Here is a 20,210-nt window from a genome sequence, read left to right as displayed (position 1 = left end):
GGTAGCTACCCCTCGGTACATGCGCGTCACTGCCGTAAAAAAAGGGAAAGAATGGTAGTCTACGAGAAATATTTAATGGATTCGAAAAGCCCAGCGTATCCGGACCTCAGGAGCGCACGATTCAGCACAGCGCCACCGACATCAATGACGGAGGCGTTGGGAACTATTTATTCGTTCGACTGCATCGATAACATTCACGGAGGGTAACGAAATTGATTTTCTTTGGGAGATTTGAAATGTTCTTGGAAGATTTTTTGAAAATTTGAAATTGTTGCTAGTTTAATATGGCGTTTAAAGTTTAAAATATAAAACGCAAATTAGTACATATTATGTGTTTGTAAAATATGTATCCTCCATACACACTGTTATATCTCCTTATTAATTATAATTTAATATCTAGTTTGTTAAAGGGAATAAGGTACAGTCTGCAGAAAATCGTTAGGGACAGATAACCGCGTTATATTTGACTCTCAGATAGTTTCATTAATTATGTCTACAAAGACGGAGAATATTATAAGTTATGACAATAAATCGTTAAAACAAAAATTCGTTAAGAAATTCATTAAAAATAAAATCTTTCAATAAAAATACGAATGTGGTAGAATTCGTGGCAATTATAATAATTATTATAGTTTGTATATTTTTTGCCAAGTAATTATTCGTTTAAACCTTCGCGGTATTAATCGTCGACTTATCACTGTGATAACATGTATCACATGATACAATGATTACCACAAGAATAATCGTGCATGATAGTTAAAAATCGAAGCGACCAGCGAGCATCGATATACATATACGGAAACTCTGATTTGTATAAAATTAAAATTCTAATATTTTCTACCAAAGGAAAAAGCAATTTACATATCATTTCAATACGTAACAATTTATAGATTTCTCATAATTTCTTATTAACCTTTGGTTCTCGTTATCTGTCGTAATTTCTTCTGATAAATATTCACTCTGTTGCGCTTAACGTTCGTACATTTAACGCTGCTTCGTCTAACACTGTCTGAGGCTTGCGGAAAAGGACCGATATCAGAAGATAAAGAATTCCAAACTTTTGCCAGCATTGCGATTGGCTTCGTCAGGGTGTCGCACTGATACTGCTGTGATTCTGGAAAAACACTCTTTTAAGTAGGTCGTTCCGGAACGGTAATCAGGATGACGACGATTTCCGATTGGAACCTCTGAGCCGGTGATTAAGATGACGTGCATTTCCGGATTCGCTGATCAGTTAACGGAATTTTTAATTTGTCAGCTGATCGCTTAAAAGATAAAAATTGCCCCGTAATTAGTTGCTATTCTGCTATTGCTGTCGTATACACAGTCGTATGCTTCGGTCTCATGTAATTTTCGCATTCTGTGACCAATGTACTCGCATTCCTCCAGTTTCACGAATATAGAACTTCCCACGTGTGCAGGATATTTTACAGAGACCTGGTGTCTCTAGTTATTGGAGTAGGCTCTTCAGCCCGAGCAGCTGATTATTCGTGATATCTTAATATGTATAAGGAAAACTGTTTTCATATCGTACTTGTGGGAGATTCTTTCGATGAGGTCTGTCGCATCCTCGACAGAACAGTGTGGCAAGAAAACAGCGAGACAGGAAGGTTGAATAGCGTTTGAGTTGTCTTGCGAATTTGTATTCTCGGGAGATTTCTCTCCGATAAGTCTATCGATAATACGGTTGATTCTGTTGAGGTCGAAATCATTTTCGATTAAATTTGTCTTGGGTCTTAATGTGAAGCAGATACTGCAGTTTATATGCAATTCTAACCGTGGAGGTTCATGGTGAAAACAGAGATAACAAAACGTCTATTATCTCATGAACGATTGTATCTCAGAGAATGCGATACGAAGTTGAACGAGGTGACCAAACCTGTCCTTTATCTGATCGATGATGAAAAGTTTCTCTCTTGCTATGGTCACATTTACATTCGAATTTCGAAATTCAGTTATTTTAGTTTATGTATCTTTACACATTTATGGACGTAATTAAGGAAATGAAACCTAGGTGAAGATTTCATGAATTCAATCGATATGATCGTAGTAAATTTTCGAGAATTTTTTATACCAATTCGTCCACGAATAAATTTTTTACGATTTTGAAATTTCTTAAGACTATGATTAAACGGTTGTAAAATAGAATGATATTGTACATTTAAAATAGGATGGTAATACATAACGATAAAACGACTATTGACATTTGTACTCTAGACGAAAACAATAAACAATCTTCTCATTCAATATTATATCCGTGATTCATTTTGTTGTGGGATTATTTGTACTTAATATCTTGATAACTCGTTACTTGATAAGAAATCAAAGAATCAGTTCCTTTAGTGGTTCTGTAATAATTTTACGTTACGATCGCACGCAACGTAACAATGATAACAGCCTTCGTCGTCTCTTTCTATTAAATAACTATAATAACTTAATTCCGGATGTTTATGCATACATAGCGAACTGAAATACGCTAAAACGTACAAAATAGACATAATACTTAAAGATACGCAAAGTAGAGTAGCGGTCATAACATTTGAAGAATAAAACCAATTTCTAGTTACGTGTCATTTCTTTACTTACGTTCATTAAAATATGAAATTGCATAAACCGCAAAACATAAATTCTCGACGAGATTAACTGTCTAAAAATTATAATTTGCTTTCAACGCATTATATTTAGATCCTTGAAGCTGAGACAGATTCGAATCGAGATCGATACCGATCACGAACTAGCTACCTGTTATTAGAAACTTTAATCTCTTAATTATTTGACACGACAGAAAAATGATGTATTCCCATTATCATCAGACGTTTTAAATCAATATTTAACGATATTCCGAGTAATCAAATTCAAGATATTATTAACGAAGATAATGAATTCGTCGAAATAATCTTTCAAATAAATAAAATAAAAATGAAATTGACAGATTTGCTCAATGTTCTCAAAATTGTATAATATCGATGATCAGGCATAGGATTATTAATGAAGATACGAATTTGGAATAAGTTTCGAAATATAAATAACGAAGAATAAGATTGATATAAGATATTCAAAACATTTTTACGTTTGTTTGAACGCGTCCTTTGAATTCAAACTAGTATAATAGGCTTGCAAGGTTGATTCTTGTGTAACTGCTGCTACAGACTGACGTATAATCTTAAAAAATAAACATCTGACATCACGGAATTAAAAACGCTATTTTATACACGAATCAGACTTATACATCAGTTTTTGTGTAAACAAAGATTTTGTGTAAACAAGATATTTAAAAGTGATAAGAATCAAGTTATATTATTACAGTGATATAGAAATAAATATTTTGCAATATCTTTCTAATAAAATACAACGATATCTTTCCAATAAATCTTCCGCGAATAATAATAAAGATAAACGCTTGGTTTTTTTCGTCCTTGCACTAACAAAGAGGATGTTCACACGAAATGCATGAACAATTATGAAATCGACGTTACTTTTTGCTGCCTCGTTATATTGATAATCGTTGATGTTTTTCAACGCCGCTAGAATTTCGCATAACGCGTAGCGTGTGTGTCATCTATTCGAGTAACATATTCTTAGTGTATTTATAATAGTCAATTATCAAAGAACATACTGAGAAACGTTACTAGTCGCGTAGCATTGTAGCAAATTGTAGCATTTTACACGTCTCTATCTCTGATTATCTTTAAATTTTATCACATCACTGATCTCCAGATCTTCCTGAGATTTTTCGTTTTATGATGGCTCAGAGTATGATGAATTATATTGTTCAATGGAAAAGAAATTACCCGTGAACTTTGCTGCCAGAAGTACCACTAGTTGGTGATTTGAATTCGCAAAGAAATAAATAGAATTTTGTAAATTAAAATTAATTGGAACTTTCTGAAAGTTCCTCAATTTTAGGATCAGAACATACGATTAGTATTTCATTTTTCAGAAACGGTTAACGTCGATGAAATTGATCAATTCGTCTGCAGTATAAAATCTTCTCTTGAGTCGCCGACCGATCTGTATCACGCAAATTTTCGCGAATGCAAAGGATTAATTTGCATCCTGTATTTAAGTTACGTTTTCGGACATATTGTGAAAATTCGTGGCAGAATTGTACCTTCTCTCCCTACAAAATATCGTGTGAAATTCAACGAAGAATTACGACGACCAGCGACCGTTTCGTCGAGGAAAGAGATTTCAATTTCACCGAAGGACCCTATGTTACGTTGACCATGTTATATAAAAATAAAAACACATATGGAAACTCTTCATCGTGAAGCTCTATAATTATTTCTAAAGAGGTATTGCGTACATCTCTTACATCTGCCATCATCCGCGAAGGATTCAAGGAAATTTTTTATAAAATAACATTAGTACATTGAAAAATATACAGAATTTTCTATTCACAAAACGAGCATATGTATATCATACAAGAATTTAAATATCAATTTTCACTTATTCATTGAATTCTGAGACGTATTTATAAAGTTTTTACTAAAAGTCTTTCGCGTGATGCGTACCCATTTATAAAAACATAGCTAATTATTATTTATTAGCAAATAACGTATTGTGTAACACAAGGAACCAGATCTAACGAAAGATTGCCATGCTTCGTGCCGATCCGTGTCTAGTCGGCGTGTTTCGTGGCGGCGTGAGTACACGCGCACGGAACGAGCGAGTTTGTTACTCGAGGCGCGCGAGTTTGCCATCAGGACAGTGTTTATTCCACGCGGATCGCGGAACGAAGCATGGAACCGGCTAGAAATAACACGGAGGGACAGGTGTCACACTGTAATCCATTTCTACCACATATCTAAATACTTTCATCCAATCGACATCCGAAATTCTTCGAAAAAGTTCTCCTCCTTATTTCGAAGAATCTTCGTCGCTATCAGATATCGCTGCAACTGATACGATGTCGCGATCGTAAGACCACAATTTCCAGAATTTCCAGTTGCGAGTTATCATGATCCAATTGATTGAGTTGAAAGAGCCGCGAAACACCTGAAGAGAACACCTGTGTTAAATTCTACGTATCCGTCGTGATAGTAGCCGCGTCATTGCAGGTGTTTCAATTCGGTTCTAATCAGATGCTTAGAGAAATCTGCTTTCCGAAAGTTTCTCGGAGTTTTCAAGGTGAAAAAGTACAAAATCGTATCGAAGAAGCGGATATTATGAATCATAAGCGATCAGATAATCTTATTAAATGGTGATTTAATGTGAACTGATAAATGCTATGAAATGCTTCTCTGGCGCGAAGCTCCTCCGAATTTCGAAATAAGACGTGTTTAATGGAGATTTGGGAAAACCATGTTTAAGAGTCAAGCATGTTATAGTGAGTGATAGATCGGATAATCATTGAAATAGTGATACAACACGATATGATAAATATGACGATGAATCGTTTGATCTGAGAATCAATTAAATAACGAAGCCTGATACGGATATATAATGCGAATTTTGATGGATTTTGCATGTGGGTATTCGACAGAGAATTATATTGGAAAGGTAAGTGTACTGTAAAAGATGATCGATTGGATAATCATCATACCGGTGATAAAATACATATACCTGATAGCTGTCAACGATATGCACGTGTTAATTTATGACTGTTCGATCACTTTCAATAAACAGGATCGAATATTAGAGGAAAAAATGATTCATAAAGTGGTGTCGTCATACAAGTGAAAGGTAAACAGGTGCAACTCATAACCACTATGATAAGTTTCTACCTTTTTCTTCGTTAAATTGATAACGAATAAAGAAAGCGTATAGAAACATAGACGAGACAACGAACCAATATCTCTTATCGACTTCTACGTACTTCTTGAATATCTAGTTCTACCGTCAATTTACGTAAGTACGTATGAGAGTTTACACACACGTCAGTTTAATTGATCCACGCCTTGCCTTGACAATTTGTAAGAGTCAAAGCGGAATCTTTTTCTTATCTGGCTTGAGTGACCTCGAAAGTTGTTGACAAGGATTGGTCTCTTCAGACTGGTTCAGTCACGGCAAGTAGTTCAAGTATATTTAAGTACACAGCAAATAAAGCTAAATTTACACTGTATCATTGCGGATGATCACTATGAACGATTCATAAAAAAACATCGTTTTCATTCTCGTCTCATCCGCGATGATCCTTCAAAGCTAGCAATGTAAATTCAGCTTTACTTGCTACTTGGCTAAACTACTAACCGTGTTCCAATCAGCCTGCAATGTGGGATACCCTAACTGCGTCCGACGCAATCTTATCGTAGAGGAGAATTAAAGACGATCAATATTATTGTCGATATTTATGGTTCTCAACATTATCCTACGTAAGAGTCTTTCTAGACCATCGATATATACATCTATCAATATATTGACGATACAATGTCGAAAACCTTAAATATTTTGGTAATAATATTAATCTAAACGCCCCTTTAGATCCTAATTACACGAACGATATCGCAACGCCCGTCTGCGCCAGTCGAATGACAATACCTCCGCGAGGTACGTATTCGATGCACGCTAATATGATAGACGACTATGCCGATACCATGGACAGCGATGTTTCTATTTTTCGAGTATATTTTTAGATCGACGTCTGGTTAGATTTGGCTTGAAGAGATACGTGAAAATATCGACGTGATCCGCTGGATCATCATCAGCTGCATAGTACGTGCACCTGTACCACGTATATATAATATGCTTGTACTCATACGTGGTTCATGTTAGATTCAGCCTTGGAGCGCGATGATGAGAATAATTATTTATAGGCGCTGGCTCCGTATGCGTTGTGGAATTCTTATTTAATCAAATAATTTTTTAGCTACGTACACTTCGCGGGAAATTGGTGTAATATGTTACTGTGCTATATAATAATACGTAGACGTCTGTTTAGAAGCATCGTGTGTTTCGTTTCATTTGATCAGCACTAGAACTACCAACGTTTAGTGTATTTTAAATAAACATGAACAAATATATAGAATATATCTTTTTATCTTAATAAAAATCAATAACAATTTTGCCAAAATTGCCAGTATCTATATATAGTAGATACTTTCATGGTTTCGATAATTGTAAGTTTCAAAGTTTCAAAATGTAACAAATTTTTCATATAACGATGACGTACATATGACAGAAAATTTTTAACAATTTTAAAGTGGAATATTCGTCTCGTGCTAATCTACCCTAATGGAAAATACGAGTTCTATGAACGGAAATAAATTTATTACAACTTCAATGATTTAAGATAATCAAGGTTAGAAGTTATGTGCTCCTTTAAGTCAGGCATTCCAATGGAAATTGCCATAAACAGGAAACATAAATCGGTAGTGATTGATGGTTAAACCGTTCCTCGATTATGAATGAAATTCTAGGATAATCGAGGTACGACTTCATAGTAACATAGAACACGTATTTCGATCGAGAATTACGCGATACTTATATTTAGTTCTAGTGACTAGTTTGATAAACATTCAATGGATCGCAATTACGAGATTTTTTATTATAAATTTTATCTTATCCTATTTGAAGATTCGCAGAAACAGTATGCTCCTTTGGCTGAACTGAATTTGTTCACGTTCGATCACACGATTGATAAATATTTTATTAAAGTACAAAGCTACCATTTTTTTCAATTATGTAATCGTAAATGCTAACGTACACGTAAGAAGCGAGACCGAAGGCAAAAAGACCAGCTCGCCATTCGTTTACAAAACGTTACAATTCAGATCGATGATTGGTTTTATGTGGTCGTGTCTTAAATACAGCGCGTGTATCCATCTTATGCTTGTATGTTCAAATGATTCATCACTATATCAGATAGCCTTAAGAGACTCGTAACAAGTCTTTATAGATACAAAGAGTATACTTTATTACTCGTAAGTGGCGTAATATCGGGCGCGAACACCTATTCATTTTTGATTATGAGACCTGCGACTAGTTAAAGATCACTGCAAACTTTGACCTCAATCGTTTTCTGTTTTTTCTGTGATAGAACGTAAATTTAAAAACAACGAAGATCAATGAAAAATAAAAAGTATTCAATGAAACTATTAAAGTTTACGAGCGATATTATTTCGATTGTCATCGGTTGATCGTTTCACATCAACTTTAATAGAGAATCACGACCTACCAAAGGCAAGAACGATTCGGCCGTGAACTATGAATTCTCAACAATAAATTCCGATTAAAGATTATATCGTCGTAAATGGAAGGCGAGCCACGACACAGAAATTGTGTCCCACATTTGTAAAAACACATAGTTATTAGTCTCGTGCGTCACTAATCGATCTTGATGTATTCATTCACGTACTGCCTTGTATAAACGTATCGTCGATAATCTATTTCGCTTCTTTATGCTTCTTATTTGTCCTTAAATGTCGTTTAAAATAGGCTTGTAAGCGGATAATGCGTTTGTAATATCGATAGCTGATCGATTGTTTTTCGATTCGTTACGATAAAAGGTAGAAGAATTGCAAAATGAAATTTTTTACATCGTTGCAAATTTATGAATCACAGACTGTTCTTTCTCATATACACGAGAGTATTTACTACTAACAACCATAAAACTATGTCCAGTATCGAAAATATGGAAAATTATTCGATAGAATATTAGAAATTAGAAATTAGAAGTTATTAGGCATTTTATAAGTAACAAGCGTTGCAAGTAAAATAACAAAAATTGTAAAGAAGATATCTACCACTTATTATGTGTAAGTTGTTGATTGCTTAATATCAGTTATATTAATTGATAAATTATTGCGCAACAAGACTCTGAAAATGATCTTTTTGCAGCTTCGTGATGTCAAGTGCTTCACGCCTTTTTACGAGTTTCTAAATCGTCTCCTCTGAACGGTGTCTTTTTCCATTAAGACGCCCTCCCTCATTAAGATCCTCCCGCGACGACGAACAAGGAAAATCGTTCCTGTCGTCCGTATTCCGGTTGTTTCTCGATTAAATACGATCGCTACTGTGTTTATCCATCTACATCGATTGCAACATTTGCCTTAGATTCTTCTTTTTTCCCATTCGTTACATGCTGTGACTCTCTACATTAGCTAATTACCAACATTTGCCGTGTTGCGTTTTAATTAATCATCATTTAACAAAGGACGTGGCTATATCGAATGTTTAATAGAAGAAAAATAATGGACTGAGCTCCAACCGTGTACTCGACGTAATTATTCTTAATCAAGTTTCTTATTACGCGCACGATCGTTTTACGATGATTAAATTCAATTTTAGATTGTATTAGATCTTACTGGATATTTACTCGTGTCTCTTTGAGAGCTGATAAATTCAAAATAAATCTAAAAAAAGAAATTAATCACGAAGTCAGGATGAAACGTTTGCAGAGAAGATTCACACTATGGTGAAAATCCTAAAACGCAATTGATATGTAAAACGTGTATATATTTGAACAGGAAATTAATGTACAGTTCTTTATGAAATGTTCTCGGAGTGCAAAATTTCGATGCTAGTTCCTGGAAAAAATAGTATTTGCACGTTAATAGTATATTATAGCTTGCTTGATAAATGTAAAAAGAAACGTTTATTACAAATTGATATAACATTGGCCGGAAATAACTCGGCGCTGAGTGTACACGTTAATTTCGAATATATTTTTTAACTAACTGAATGAGACAAATTTGTCGATAGAAAACTGAGATTCAATATTTCAATTCTATTACATGGTTCGATCAAATTCAACATCAAATTCTATAAGAAACACTACATAAAGTTCGTCGCTTTGGCATGTTTATCACTCCGACAGACTTGGCTACAGTTAGAAGTTTGTACTTTTTTACGAGATCAACGTGCAAAACTTTATGAATTTTCTAAGTACCACCATTTATCATCCATGATTCCTCAATACCATTATTATAACTATTTGCATCGTACCTGTGAAGAACGTCGACGTCGACGTATAAAATTTTCCAAGTCACGCGGTATAAACAGTCTATTACCGAAGCAAATTTCCGTCGTAACTTTCTACGCTAAAATCCTGGTCGCCCCAACTTTGTGAACCTCTGCCTGGTGTCTTTGAAGTAAACGATGCAGAGCTGTGTCAATCTTTGTTCGAAAATAGTTCCTGGAAGTATTTTGTTCTAAATAATTCATTCGTACGATTTTGTATAATTCATTGCATGAAATTCATATTGAGGCTTCTACAAGTTAAAGATAAATTTTACATGTCGCTCTTAATACTCTGAATGCCTGTTACACATTTCTCTGAATATCTTCGTTGAAATCGATATAATAATACGGATAATATTTAGATCGTTAAATACTACCATTGTATCATCACGTCACGTAAGAAAATATTTCTCAGAATCGACGACTGTATTTGTCCTAGTATTTATGCTCCTTTTATGCTTCTTTCAACATCTCAGAGGTATACAATGCTATGTACAAAAAGGCGTAGAGCAATGGGCAGAGGGTGGCGAAAGGGTTTGCACCATCTACCAGTCGACGGGAGCTCTTGCATTTTGCAACAGGGTCGATCCTTTCCGAAACGGCAGACGTACCGTATCGATTTGCAGTCGGACATTAACCGGGCGTATTAGCAAAGCAAGTTTTGCATTTCCTATGTGCAAAAGCTCCAAGGAGTATCTTCTTCGTGATGGAAATGTGGCCAAACGTTTTTGGCCGAAGTCTGACACAGTAGTTTTACACTTATTTACGAGTCGTCTACATATAGGCGGCACATATTGTCCAATCAAGGGGTCGTTAACGAGATTCGTAAATACCGTTTCGATTCGTAACGTAATTTTCCGTGAACATCTGATCGAGTTCCGAGAACGAACTGGACGCGCTGATTGAAAAATAACGAAGCATATACAAGGGGCTATAACTCATTTCGTAAGGACCGTGATAAAAGTAACTATTTACCAGATTATATAACTATCTTGTATTAGGAGAGTGGAAAAATCGAAAATTGTGAAAAAGAAAGTGTATTCATATTGTTGAACGTTATGCGAATAATATCCATGATCCACATAATCGAAAACCGAACAGAGAATAATATCTTCCCTGAATATCAATTCTGCTTTAGAAAATTTGACTATCTTCTTAATTAAAATATTCCTAATTAATTATTCCAACGGAATGCTTTCTCTTCGTTTTACCGTGCATCTTTTTCTAACGCATCAACATAAAAACGAGCAACATCACCTATGGCAAAGGAATATTACCTCCACCGCCTAGTGTTGAAGATACGTGGCGCCAGTCGTATCGTTCCTGTATCCGTTTCCTTTATTGAGTGTTCATCAACGTTCGTAACTACGTCAACTTTTACGAGATTCACGATACGTTTAAGTAAGAACACGAATATGAAATCCGTACACTCGGAAAGACTGGCGCCAGATACATTACCCTCCGCTATTTTTCGTCGTTCTAATAGAACGTTTTTCGATAGCATTCCTTCTTTTCGTCCTTTTAATATTCTTCGTGTACACAATATAAAAAAAAAAGTTGAAGCAAAACTAGACCATTTGGTGAAAAATGTATGTTTTAGGCACGAACCAATCGTCTCCGAAATGACTTTGAGTTTTCAGTTTATTGGTATAATACAACACGGTGGAGAATTTTGGGATTTGTAGAAGAAACGATTACGCACGTATTAAGAAGAAAAATTATTTGCCACAATAGCAACAAAATTTCTATAGTCAAGACTTAAATATTTAGAAATGAAACAAATTAAATATTTTTCATAATTTTTCGTTACGATATTTAATCGTTATTTGACGATTCGAACAAGAAGCATTTTATTTAGTTTTATTTAAATTGATTTTCGGCATTATTATTTATGATTCTAAGTTATTTCCAGTTCGATGTGTCATTGTAGAAGTGTCGAAATATTTCGTTTGCTTGTCCTTCATTTTCAACACTAATGTGTGACCCGATTATCCATCTATATTTTAGGGAGAATATTACCAATAACCTATCATAACATAGGGCAATTCTTCGAACCAGATATCATCGGAAGCATAAATTGCGATAAACGTACACCACTTAAAACATTGTCAGTATATACATAACATGTAACAGTGTTTCTATTGCGACAATTATTATCTATTAAAACGACAAGTGACGATCTAATTCGAAGCAGGAACTTATTTGAAGATTCATCTTCTTGAATATCTAGAAACTTTAGTAATTTTACACATTGCAATAGAAAAGCTCAGTGTTGTAATTTTCTAACTTTACTTTTTTGTTCTTTCTCAATGTAATTTCTTGTTTCACAAAATACCTGCAGATCGTCGGACACGTAACTAGACTAAAAGAATACTCACGAAATACAAGGATACAATCACGTGCGATGGTAATGAGTATCTGAAAATAAATTATTTTATCAACGCATGTAGTGATACCACACATGGCAATATCTACGATCGATAGAGTTTATCGTTCAGCATTCAGTCGGGCTGTATCACTCAGTCTTTCTCAACCATTGGTTGCGTATAGTGATATCCTTCAGTGATTGAACGATTCATAGGTATTCACTTATTGTAGAACCGACCTACACAGATCGCATAGCCGGAAGAAACATTGTACGTTGTTTCACGTGTAACATTGTTTCTATAATTTATTAGATAAAAAAAGGGAAAAAATTTATTATCGATAAAATATCGCGGTTGTTTAACACATTTCCTAAATAATACATAACTTATGGTAAAGGAAGTAACACAAATTGCGGAATTTTATTCAAAGACACGTGATTATAATTCGAATAAAGTTCCCAAAAGGAAAGTCTATCATTGGGAAATACACCTGTTTGGTTTAATAAACTTCCCAATAATCTAATACTGAACTAATATACAGGATGGTTGGTAGCTGGTGGTACAAGCGAAAAGGGGGTGATTCTACGCGAAAAAGAAGTCGAAAATATAGAATAAACATTTTTCGTTTGTGACTTTGTTTTCGAGAAAATCGACTTTGAATTTTCGCTCGGTACGCGTGCACTTTATAGCGTCTCGTTATAACGGATCTCACTGTAGATCGTTGTCTCAATTGACGTTATTTTTAAAATTGTTAAAATTTTTAAATTTTTAAATTTTTAAATTTTTAAATTTTTAAATTTTTAAATTTTTAAATTTTTAAATTTTTAAATTTTTAAAATTTTAAATTTTTAAATTTTTAAATTTTTAAATTTTCAAATTTTTATTCTATATTTTCCACTTCTTTTTTCGCGTAGAATCACCCCCTTTCCGCTAGTACCACCAGTTACCATCCACCCTGTATAATATATAAAAAGACGGAATGTAAATTATGAAATTTTCTTAAAAGATGTATGAAGTATATTTCAAAATCGAATTAAACTTCCAGAATGATGGTTGAAAGCCGAAGGAAGCCGATCGTTCATAACAGCTATCAATAACTTTTCAGTGTAACGCGACATTAATTCTTAACGAATGACTAAGCCAAATGAAACATCACGAGAGAATTGCTCTTCTTGAAGGACATATACTTTACATTCAAATTATATTTCCATTAAGCTTCGATTGCATAATAGCTATAGGATAAAGAGTTGAAAATAATCGCTTCACCTATTGTTGTTACAGGAAATATTTTTCGTCCACCCAACTGATATCACCACCTTCGAGAGAAGCTACGATGCAAGAAATAAATTTGAATAACATCTGAATATATTCCTCCTCCATTGAATTAGAATTTTCTGACGAATTCGTGAAAAGTGAAATAAAAATGTCTCCGAGCAAGGATCGAGTTCCAGCCACCGCGTGCGAAGTGTCGCAGTTGAAAGATGAATATAAGGAAAACGATTCGAAGAATCGTAAATTGGCTGAAACAGACGACTATTTGGCGGTTGACGAAACTTATCGTAGCAGTAAAGTGGAATATGTTCCTCGTATCACGTGGCCGGATTTCATCGCGTTAGTTTTCGTTCACGTAGGCTGCATTTACGGATTGTACCTTATCTTCACCGAAGCCAAGCTTCTTACCACGTTATGGGGTAAGTGTAATCGAAACTATGTTTGTTCGTGGTTATTATTATCGATGAGGGAATATTCCGTATCTTTCACACTGTCGTATTCAAAGATATACCGTGTGCGTACAATTACTCACGAACATCTTCGTTTACAATATGAGAAAATTCATTGCTGTTCAAATGACATGCTAGAAAATTTGACTGCCAAGTTATTGCACTTTGTATTAATTAATACGACTAAGAACCGTTATATCACTGCTTTAAAAAAAAATTAACGATGTATACATGTGGTCATTGTACGACGTTCTAATGTGCTTCGTTTAGATGAAATTGATTTTCGATGAAACCTTTTATAGAATGTACGAGGACTTTTGTGGGTGACTGCATATTGTATACGATCGATGACGCACTGTATGAATCCAGGAAAGAAATTGATTTTTTTATAACCTAGAAAGCTGCTGGAAGGATAATACCCATTTTTCGTCAATCAAGGGTAAAAAATATATCCTTGAGCGTGAAATTGCTAGATCGCAGGACAGATTGTATAATAGCAAAAAATAAGTATATCGTATAAAGAATAGATAATAGAGATAAATATATAGCGGAAAATACAAATTAAGTTTAATCGAACTGAAATTCAAATGCAAAAAGAGCGAGTAATCCACAATGTTAGAATCGTTTCACAATACTCTGCATTGAAGATGTATATCGTATCAGCACGGTAGATTGTATGACATAACAGAAGATTAAATTAAAGAATAAAACGTTAGTAGCGATATAATCACACCTACTCTTCTCAATACTTCAATATTACTTTTTCATGAGTCTCATTCAAGATAGAAGACCATATTTCTTCAGATATTCAGATAATTCGTTTATCAAGTCGATAAAACATTGAAATTTTAATGTCAGTCTGATTCATCGGTTATTATTTATTATTATTCAGCGTTCTCAGTGATTAATATACATATGCATACGTATTGTGCTTATAGGTCAGAATCTGAAATCAATATTGTACTGTGCTATCATATGTTACGTATCATACTGAAAAATAGTTAACTGGGCTGCGAAAATTCTACGAAGTACTCAACAATCAGATTAAGCATCGATCGCTGAGGTTCACGGAAGGGGATATGTAAATATATATTGTTGGTCATCGATGATTCTAATTCCGTTCCTACAATATTCTTGTATCAACAATTAATATAAAATCGAAAAATAAAAAATTGAAGGAATAAAAGGGGAAAATTCGAGGTATAAGAAAAACTTCGATAGAACTGCTATTTAAAGAACTCTCCTCCAGTGACCTTGACCATCACATACGTTATCAGGATTAGACTCTTGAGTAAGGGCGACAAAGATTAAACTGACTCAAATCTAATAGGAATCGAAACAAAACGATAAATGTGAGAACAATTGTATACAACACGTATGCACCACGTGCTGACTCCTTAAATGTGCACCTAGTGTCAAAAACGTACGTTCTACTTATAAAAGTTATTTTGTTAATAACTTTTTAAGTCGAAGTTAAGATCGATGGGTCTTCTAAACGACGGTTTTGTAAAAATTTCTCCGATATCTTGCTTCTAAATAATATCCTAGTTCTTTACTCACGCTTATAAATTCTACTAACATTTTAACGTACTTTCATTGCGATTAGGAACGATAGAAAGCGACATGTAATTCATTAGATGAAACTTTTGTGTCTCGATCATTACATAATGCATTTCAGAAACGAGAGCCACGACGGAAGTGCGTTGCGTGCTGACTTCGGAACGGTTCTGCTGCAAAAATTCGAACCGACGACAGAAATAAACCGAGGCCATTTTCTGATTATTATTAATCTATGACACTGTTCTTGGCCTCGCAAATTACGTGGACTTCGTCATCGATGCTCGACAAGCCGAACTAATTCTCGACCATAACACGAATAACTCTAACGTACAGCGCAAAATACGATAAAATAAAGTGTTTATAGAAATTTTTGTTGAAATCCACCGCGCAATCTTTAAATAATTATTTTCATTAAGAAACAGAAATTTATAAAATTTTCGTTTCGAGAAATAGAAATTAAAAAATTCCTCCGTCCATTTAAACTGTTATATCTTTACAACGCTAGGATCTTGGATGTAGAGCGTAATATTTAAAAATGTGGAAAACCCGAAGAAAAAAGCACGAATGAGAGTACAGAAGCAAATCGTTCTCGAGTTTAATCACCTTCTAATATTAGAATCGGAACATTCCTCTTGATTTTGGTTAACCGCGCGTGTGGAACGCACAAATCCTCGAATATTTGGTGATGATTCACGCGATAATCAAAACAGGCAGGAAGATGAATGAAAGCGAGAATATGAACGAACTGGAAACAATCCGATTGCGTGGAGTTAGAAATACGCAAATTTAATCCGTTTCTCATGCTTCCGAAACATTATGTAAGGCTGTTGTAACGAACAACTGTTGATCATCGTGGAATATTTTCTCGAATTTGCAAAGTACATCGTAAATAAGTTTGATAGATCGAATGATTTATATGAACGAGAATTAGTCGACATTAAATTAAATTTTAGAATTTTTCTTAGAATTGGAGAGGATAAAGGAGATTGAGAAAACTAAAGGTGTAATTAATGGTATCAAATTTGATAATCGGTACGGTAATACAAATTTCAAACATCGAAGACAGAGATAAATTTTTGTCTTATCATTCGGAGGATTAAATTAAATATATCGCATAATATAAATATGTCTGTACTGTGAATACATTGTATGTGATCAAGTTCAGATTATAAATATGTCTGATGCGAGAGTAGAACTAGAAATACACTTGTTACGTTGGACTCAAAAGCCAGAGCTATGAATATTATGATGCGTTTTGTTGCAGCGTTCGTGGTTATATACACTTCCGGATTCGGTATAACCGCGGGGGCGCACAGGTTGTGGTCCCACAGGGCGTATAAAGCGAAATGGCCTCTTCGATTCTTACTAATATTACTATTCACCATAACTGGACAAGTTCGTAATTTTCTCTTCATTCCAATTTTTATGAATTTTTATAAAATCATCTTCTGATAATTAACTGGTTCTTTAGAAACGAATTTTCAATAACCAATCACTGAAAGATTAATTTTCTGCGACCAAAATATCTAAGAAATTAATTTCCGGTGGCTAAATTATTCTAACAAATTTCTAAAAAAAATTCGAACGTCGCAATATAATTATTCCTTTTTAATTTCCCTAAATGTTCAACAATTTCTAAACGATTTACAAACACTTTTCATCTACAGAAACACGTATACGCGTGGGCGTTGGACCACAGGGTACATCATAAGTACAGCGAAACCGATGCGGATCCCCACAACGCGAAAAGGGGTTTCTTCTTCGCCCACGTGGGCTGGCTTTTTACAACACCTCATCCTGATGTTGTGGCAAAACGAAAAGCAGTGGACATGAGCGACTTGGAAGCTGATCCACTTGTCATGTGGCAAAAAAGGTAAATATTGTTCGAGAATTTATGATTCTGAATTCTAAGAAGTAATTCCAATAATTTGATAAGTTTCGTTGAGTGATATATTCGTTTATAGATACTACATACCTCTGTTTGCCCTTCTAACCATTGGATTTCCGGTCGGCGTGCCTTGCTACTTCTGGTCAGAATCTGTCTGGACATCTTTCTGGGTGAACTTCAACTTTCGTTTCTGCGTTACGCTCAACATAGCCTTCTTCGTGAATAGCGTGGCTCACATGTGGGGCCAGCGACCTTACGATAAGTAAGCAATCAATTTTCAATAAATTCCAGATCACAAATATCGAAATTACGACGTTTCGAGTTACTCGAACACGACACCACGCGCTTGCACGTGTGAAATTTCAGTTCTCCATTCATTTTAATCAGCGAGATAAATCTCTGATTAGAATCCATTTGTTTAAGCGTTCATCGGAATAGAAATTTGTACGAAGATCCAAGCTTCTCCATTATCGTAAAATCAATACTTTGCACAAAATTACCTCCATCGAAGAAACTTTCTCCCACGAGATCACAAAAATTCTCCGTACGTTTCAGAGGGGATTTATTAATTTAATTCTGCGTCATTGTTTTAAGTCTGAAAGTAGCATTATATATTCGTATGATTTTTAGTTTCCACCCTTTTGCGATCAGATTTCTCGTTTGGTGAAACTTACATTCTATGTGTATTCTCCTTCGTCATAGAATACTTCAAATGATATTACTTCTACCGATAGAACTTTCTTCTTCGTGATCAAATAAAAATTTTGCAAATTTTTCAGATACATCTCTCCAGTGGAGAACGTGGTGGTTTCGATCGCGGCCCTAGGCGAAGGTTGGCACAACTTTCATCACGTATTTCCGTGGGATTACAAGACTGGAGAACTTGGAAACTACACGTTCAACTTGACCACGGGCTTCATCGACGCTTTTGCACACATCGGTTGGGCTTACAATCGCAAATACGTGTCACCAGCGATGGTTCGGCGCAGAGCGATCAGATCTGGCGATGGCAGTCATGTTTGGGGCTACGGTGATGCCGACATTCCAATTGAGGATCTCCAGGAATTAAAACAGATGGACAGGAAGAAAGAGTGATAATGTATTTTTAGTGATTACACGTCGACGTTATGTTCCTTCTATTTCCGCGAGTGTTGTGATCAATTGAACGTACAGGAGTGTGTGACACGAATTATGAATCACCATGTTGTTATTTTTTTTTGTGTCGTTCGGTGAATTTTATATGTTATTGTTTTATATGTATATATATATACATACATATATGTGTATGTGTGTGTGTATGTTATTGTTGTAAGTATTATATGTATCGAGCAGAAGCTGCTTCAGTGTGACGAAATCGATAAATGTATCAAGCGTATCAATGTATCAATGTTTCTACGGTGGTGATAGCCACTCTATGCCATTAGACGAACAATAATATTGTCGATATTTCAAGGTTCTTAACGAAAATGTGGTTTGTCAATAAATATTGACACTATATATTGATCCTTTTAGTTGAGAACCTTGAAGTATAATGTATATGGAAAGTCTGTAAAACCCCTTTAGATCTTCATGCTCGATCATCTATCGCTCTAACCGTCTTCCAACGGTTCCTGCTTTGTTTCTACGATTCTTGATCGCGCATTACTCTTACGATATAGACGAATTTGTGTCTCCTTTTAATTTATTCTTTCCCAGTGACACGAGAAATTCGAAAATATCGGTATTTTTAAATATTTCTAACCAAATTAATAATTTCAATATTGAATAATACATTTCCAACTATTTTCAAATACAATTAAGCGAAAAAAAGAAAACTGAGAAAATTTTCGTCATTGGGCTTGGGATTTTAAAAATCCTCCCGCATTGAACGTATTAAGAAACTTGGAAGATGTCAGGTGAATTTCGTCTCTTATGATAGTTTCTATTTGGATGTATAATCTTCACGAGACTGTTGGTAGAAGAATTCACTATGTGTTCTTTGGAATAATTTGCAACTTTTCGTACTTGAAAAATTTGTAAGTCGGTCTCATAAGTTAATGAACCTATCGTTAATCGATTTTGAGTCGATTAAGACAAGCTGTCTTTCTGAGCATAATGTACAAAATAGTTTCTATTTTTAAATAAGAAATAAAATATGTGTACGATGTGAATGAATGCACTTGGACTTCTTTACAGAACGTATATTTAATTTTGTTTATATTGCGATGCTTGTTATCAGAGTTTCAGTTACCATAATTAAAATAATCTAAGGATTAGTTAGAGCAAGTTTTAATACCTAAGCTTTCAACAACTATTTGTAAAAAAATTCTAACGAATCTAGAAAATAAATCTAGAAAATAAATATAGAAAATTGTAAAACACAGCTGTGCGACATTAAAAATAATTAGAAAAAAAATGCTAAACGATAGCAGCATGGGAATTTAAAAAAGAAATGTCCGCATATAATTGTAAACGGAGCAATTACATGTATCTTTTTAATTATTGTATTAAAGAATCGATTGTGTGAAATTGAACAAAGGCCATATGCACATGAGGTATAAATATTCAATTTCTTTTTATTACCTTGAGAATTATTTTCTGTTCGTTTTTACATACTCTAAAGAATCCATGAATCGCGCAACAGGTCAGGATACGAATGCCCCACGATATTATGAGATTGAAATGTATTCCATGTTAATTTGAATGTAACAAAAATCTGTACTGTGTAAAATCTAACTAAACTACTGTTAGAATCGCATCAAGAGAAAAAAAGGTAATGAAAATGGCAAAAATTAT

At 34.5% G+C, this 20,210-nt stretch overlaps 1 protein-coding gene and 1 long non-coding RNA gene across 8 annotated transcripts; one reads left to right on the top strand and one right to left on the bottom strand.

Annotated features, from left to right (window-relative positions):
* The first annotated feature begins 4,638 nt into the window (after positions 1-4,638).
* LOC126867756 (acyl-CoA Delta-9 desaturase) lies at positions 4,639-19,996 on the top strand. Of its 7 annotated transcripts, XM_050622636.1 has the most exons (9): positions 4,650-5,502; positions 5,629-5,850; positions 6,424-6,489; positions 6,576-6,654; positions 13,548-13,957; positions 16,812-16,942; positions 17,215-17,420; positions 17,512-17,697; positions 18,215-19,996. In XM_050622636.1, the coding sequence occupies exons 5-9, from the start codon at positions 13,690-13,692 to the stop codon at positions 18,528-18,530; spliced, it is 1,107 nt and encodes a 368-aa protein (XP_050478593.1). In that variant the 5' UTR covers positions 4,650-5,502; positions 5,629-5,850; positions 6,424-6,489; positions 6,576-6,654; positions 13,548-13,689; the 3' UTR covers positions 18,531-19,996. The 7 variants fall into 7 exon arrangements, with proteins under 7 accessions (XP_050478596.1, XP_050478593.1, XP_050478595.1 ...); XM_050622638.1 differs by lacking the exons at positions 6,424-6,489; positions 6,576-6,654 and having other exon boundaries at positions 5,629-5,685; XM_050622634.1 differs by lacking the exons at positions 6,424-6,489; positions 6,576-6,654.
* LOC126867762 (uncharacterized) lies at positions 7,954-10,412 on the bottom strand. Its single transcript, XR_007690407.1, has 2 exons — positions 10,278-10,412; positions 7,954-10,075 (listed from the first exon to the last, which is right to left on the bottom strand). It is a non-coding gene; the product is annotated as an uncharacterized LOC126867762 (long non-coding RNA).
* Positions 19,997-20,210: the final 214 nt, after the last annotated feature.

Source organism: Bombus huntii, chromosome 7 (genome assembly GCF_024542735.1).
Source record: "Bombus huntii isolate Logan2020A chromosome 7, iyBomHunt1.1, whole genome shotgun sequence".
NCBI classification, from domain to species: Eukaryota; Metazoa; Arthropoda; class Insecta; order Hymenoptera; family Apidae; genus Bombus; species Bombus huntii.
Note: the sequence above shows the minus strand (reverse complement) of the source record. Positions and strands in the feature narration are given on the sequence as shown.

Bases quoted from the DNA above. Each gene is read 5' to 3' on its own strand.
- LOC126867756 (XM_050622639.1), top strand. From the start codon at position 13,690: ATGTCTCCGAGCAAGGATCGAGTTCCAGCCACCGCGTGCGAAGTGTCG. The intron at 13,958-16,811 runs GTAAGTGTAATC...GTTTTGTTGCAG, and splicing joins GCTTCTTACCACGTTATGGG to CGTTCGTGGTTATATACACT. The intron at 16,943-17,214 runs GTTCGTAATTTT...TTTCATCTACAG, and splicing joins TATTCACCATAACTGGACAA to AAACACGTATACGCGTGGGC.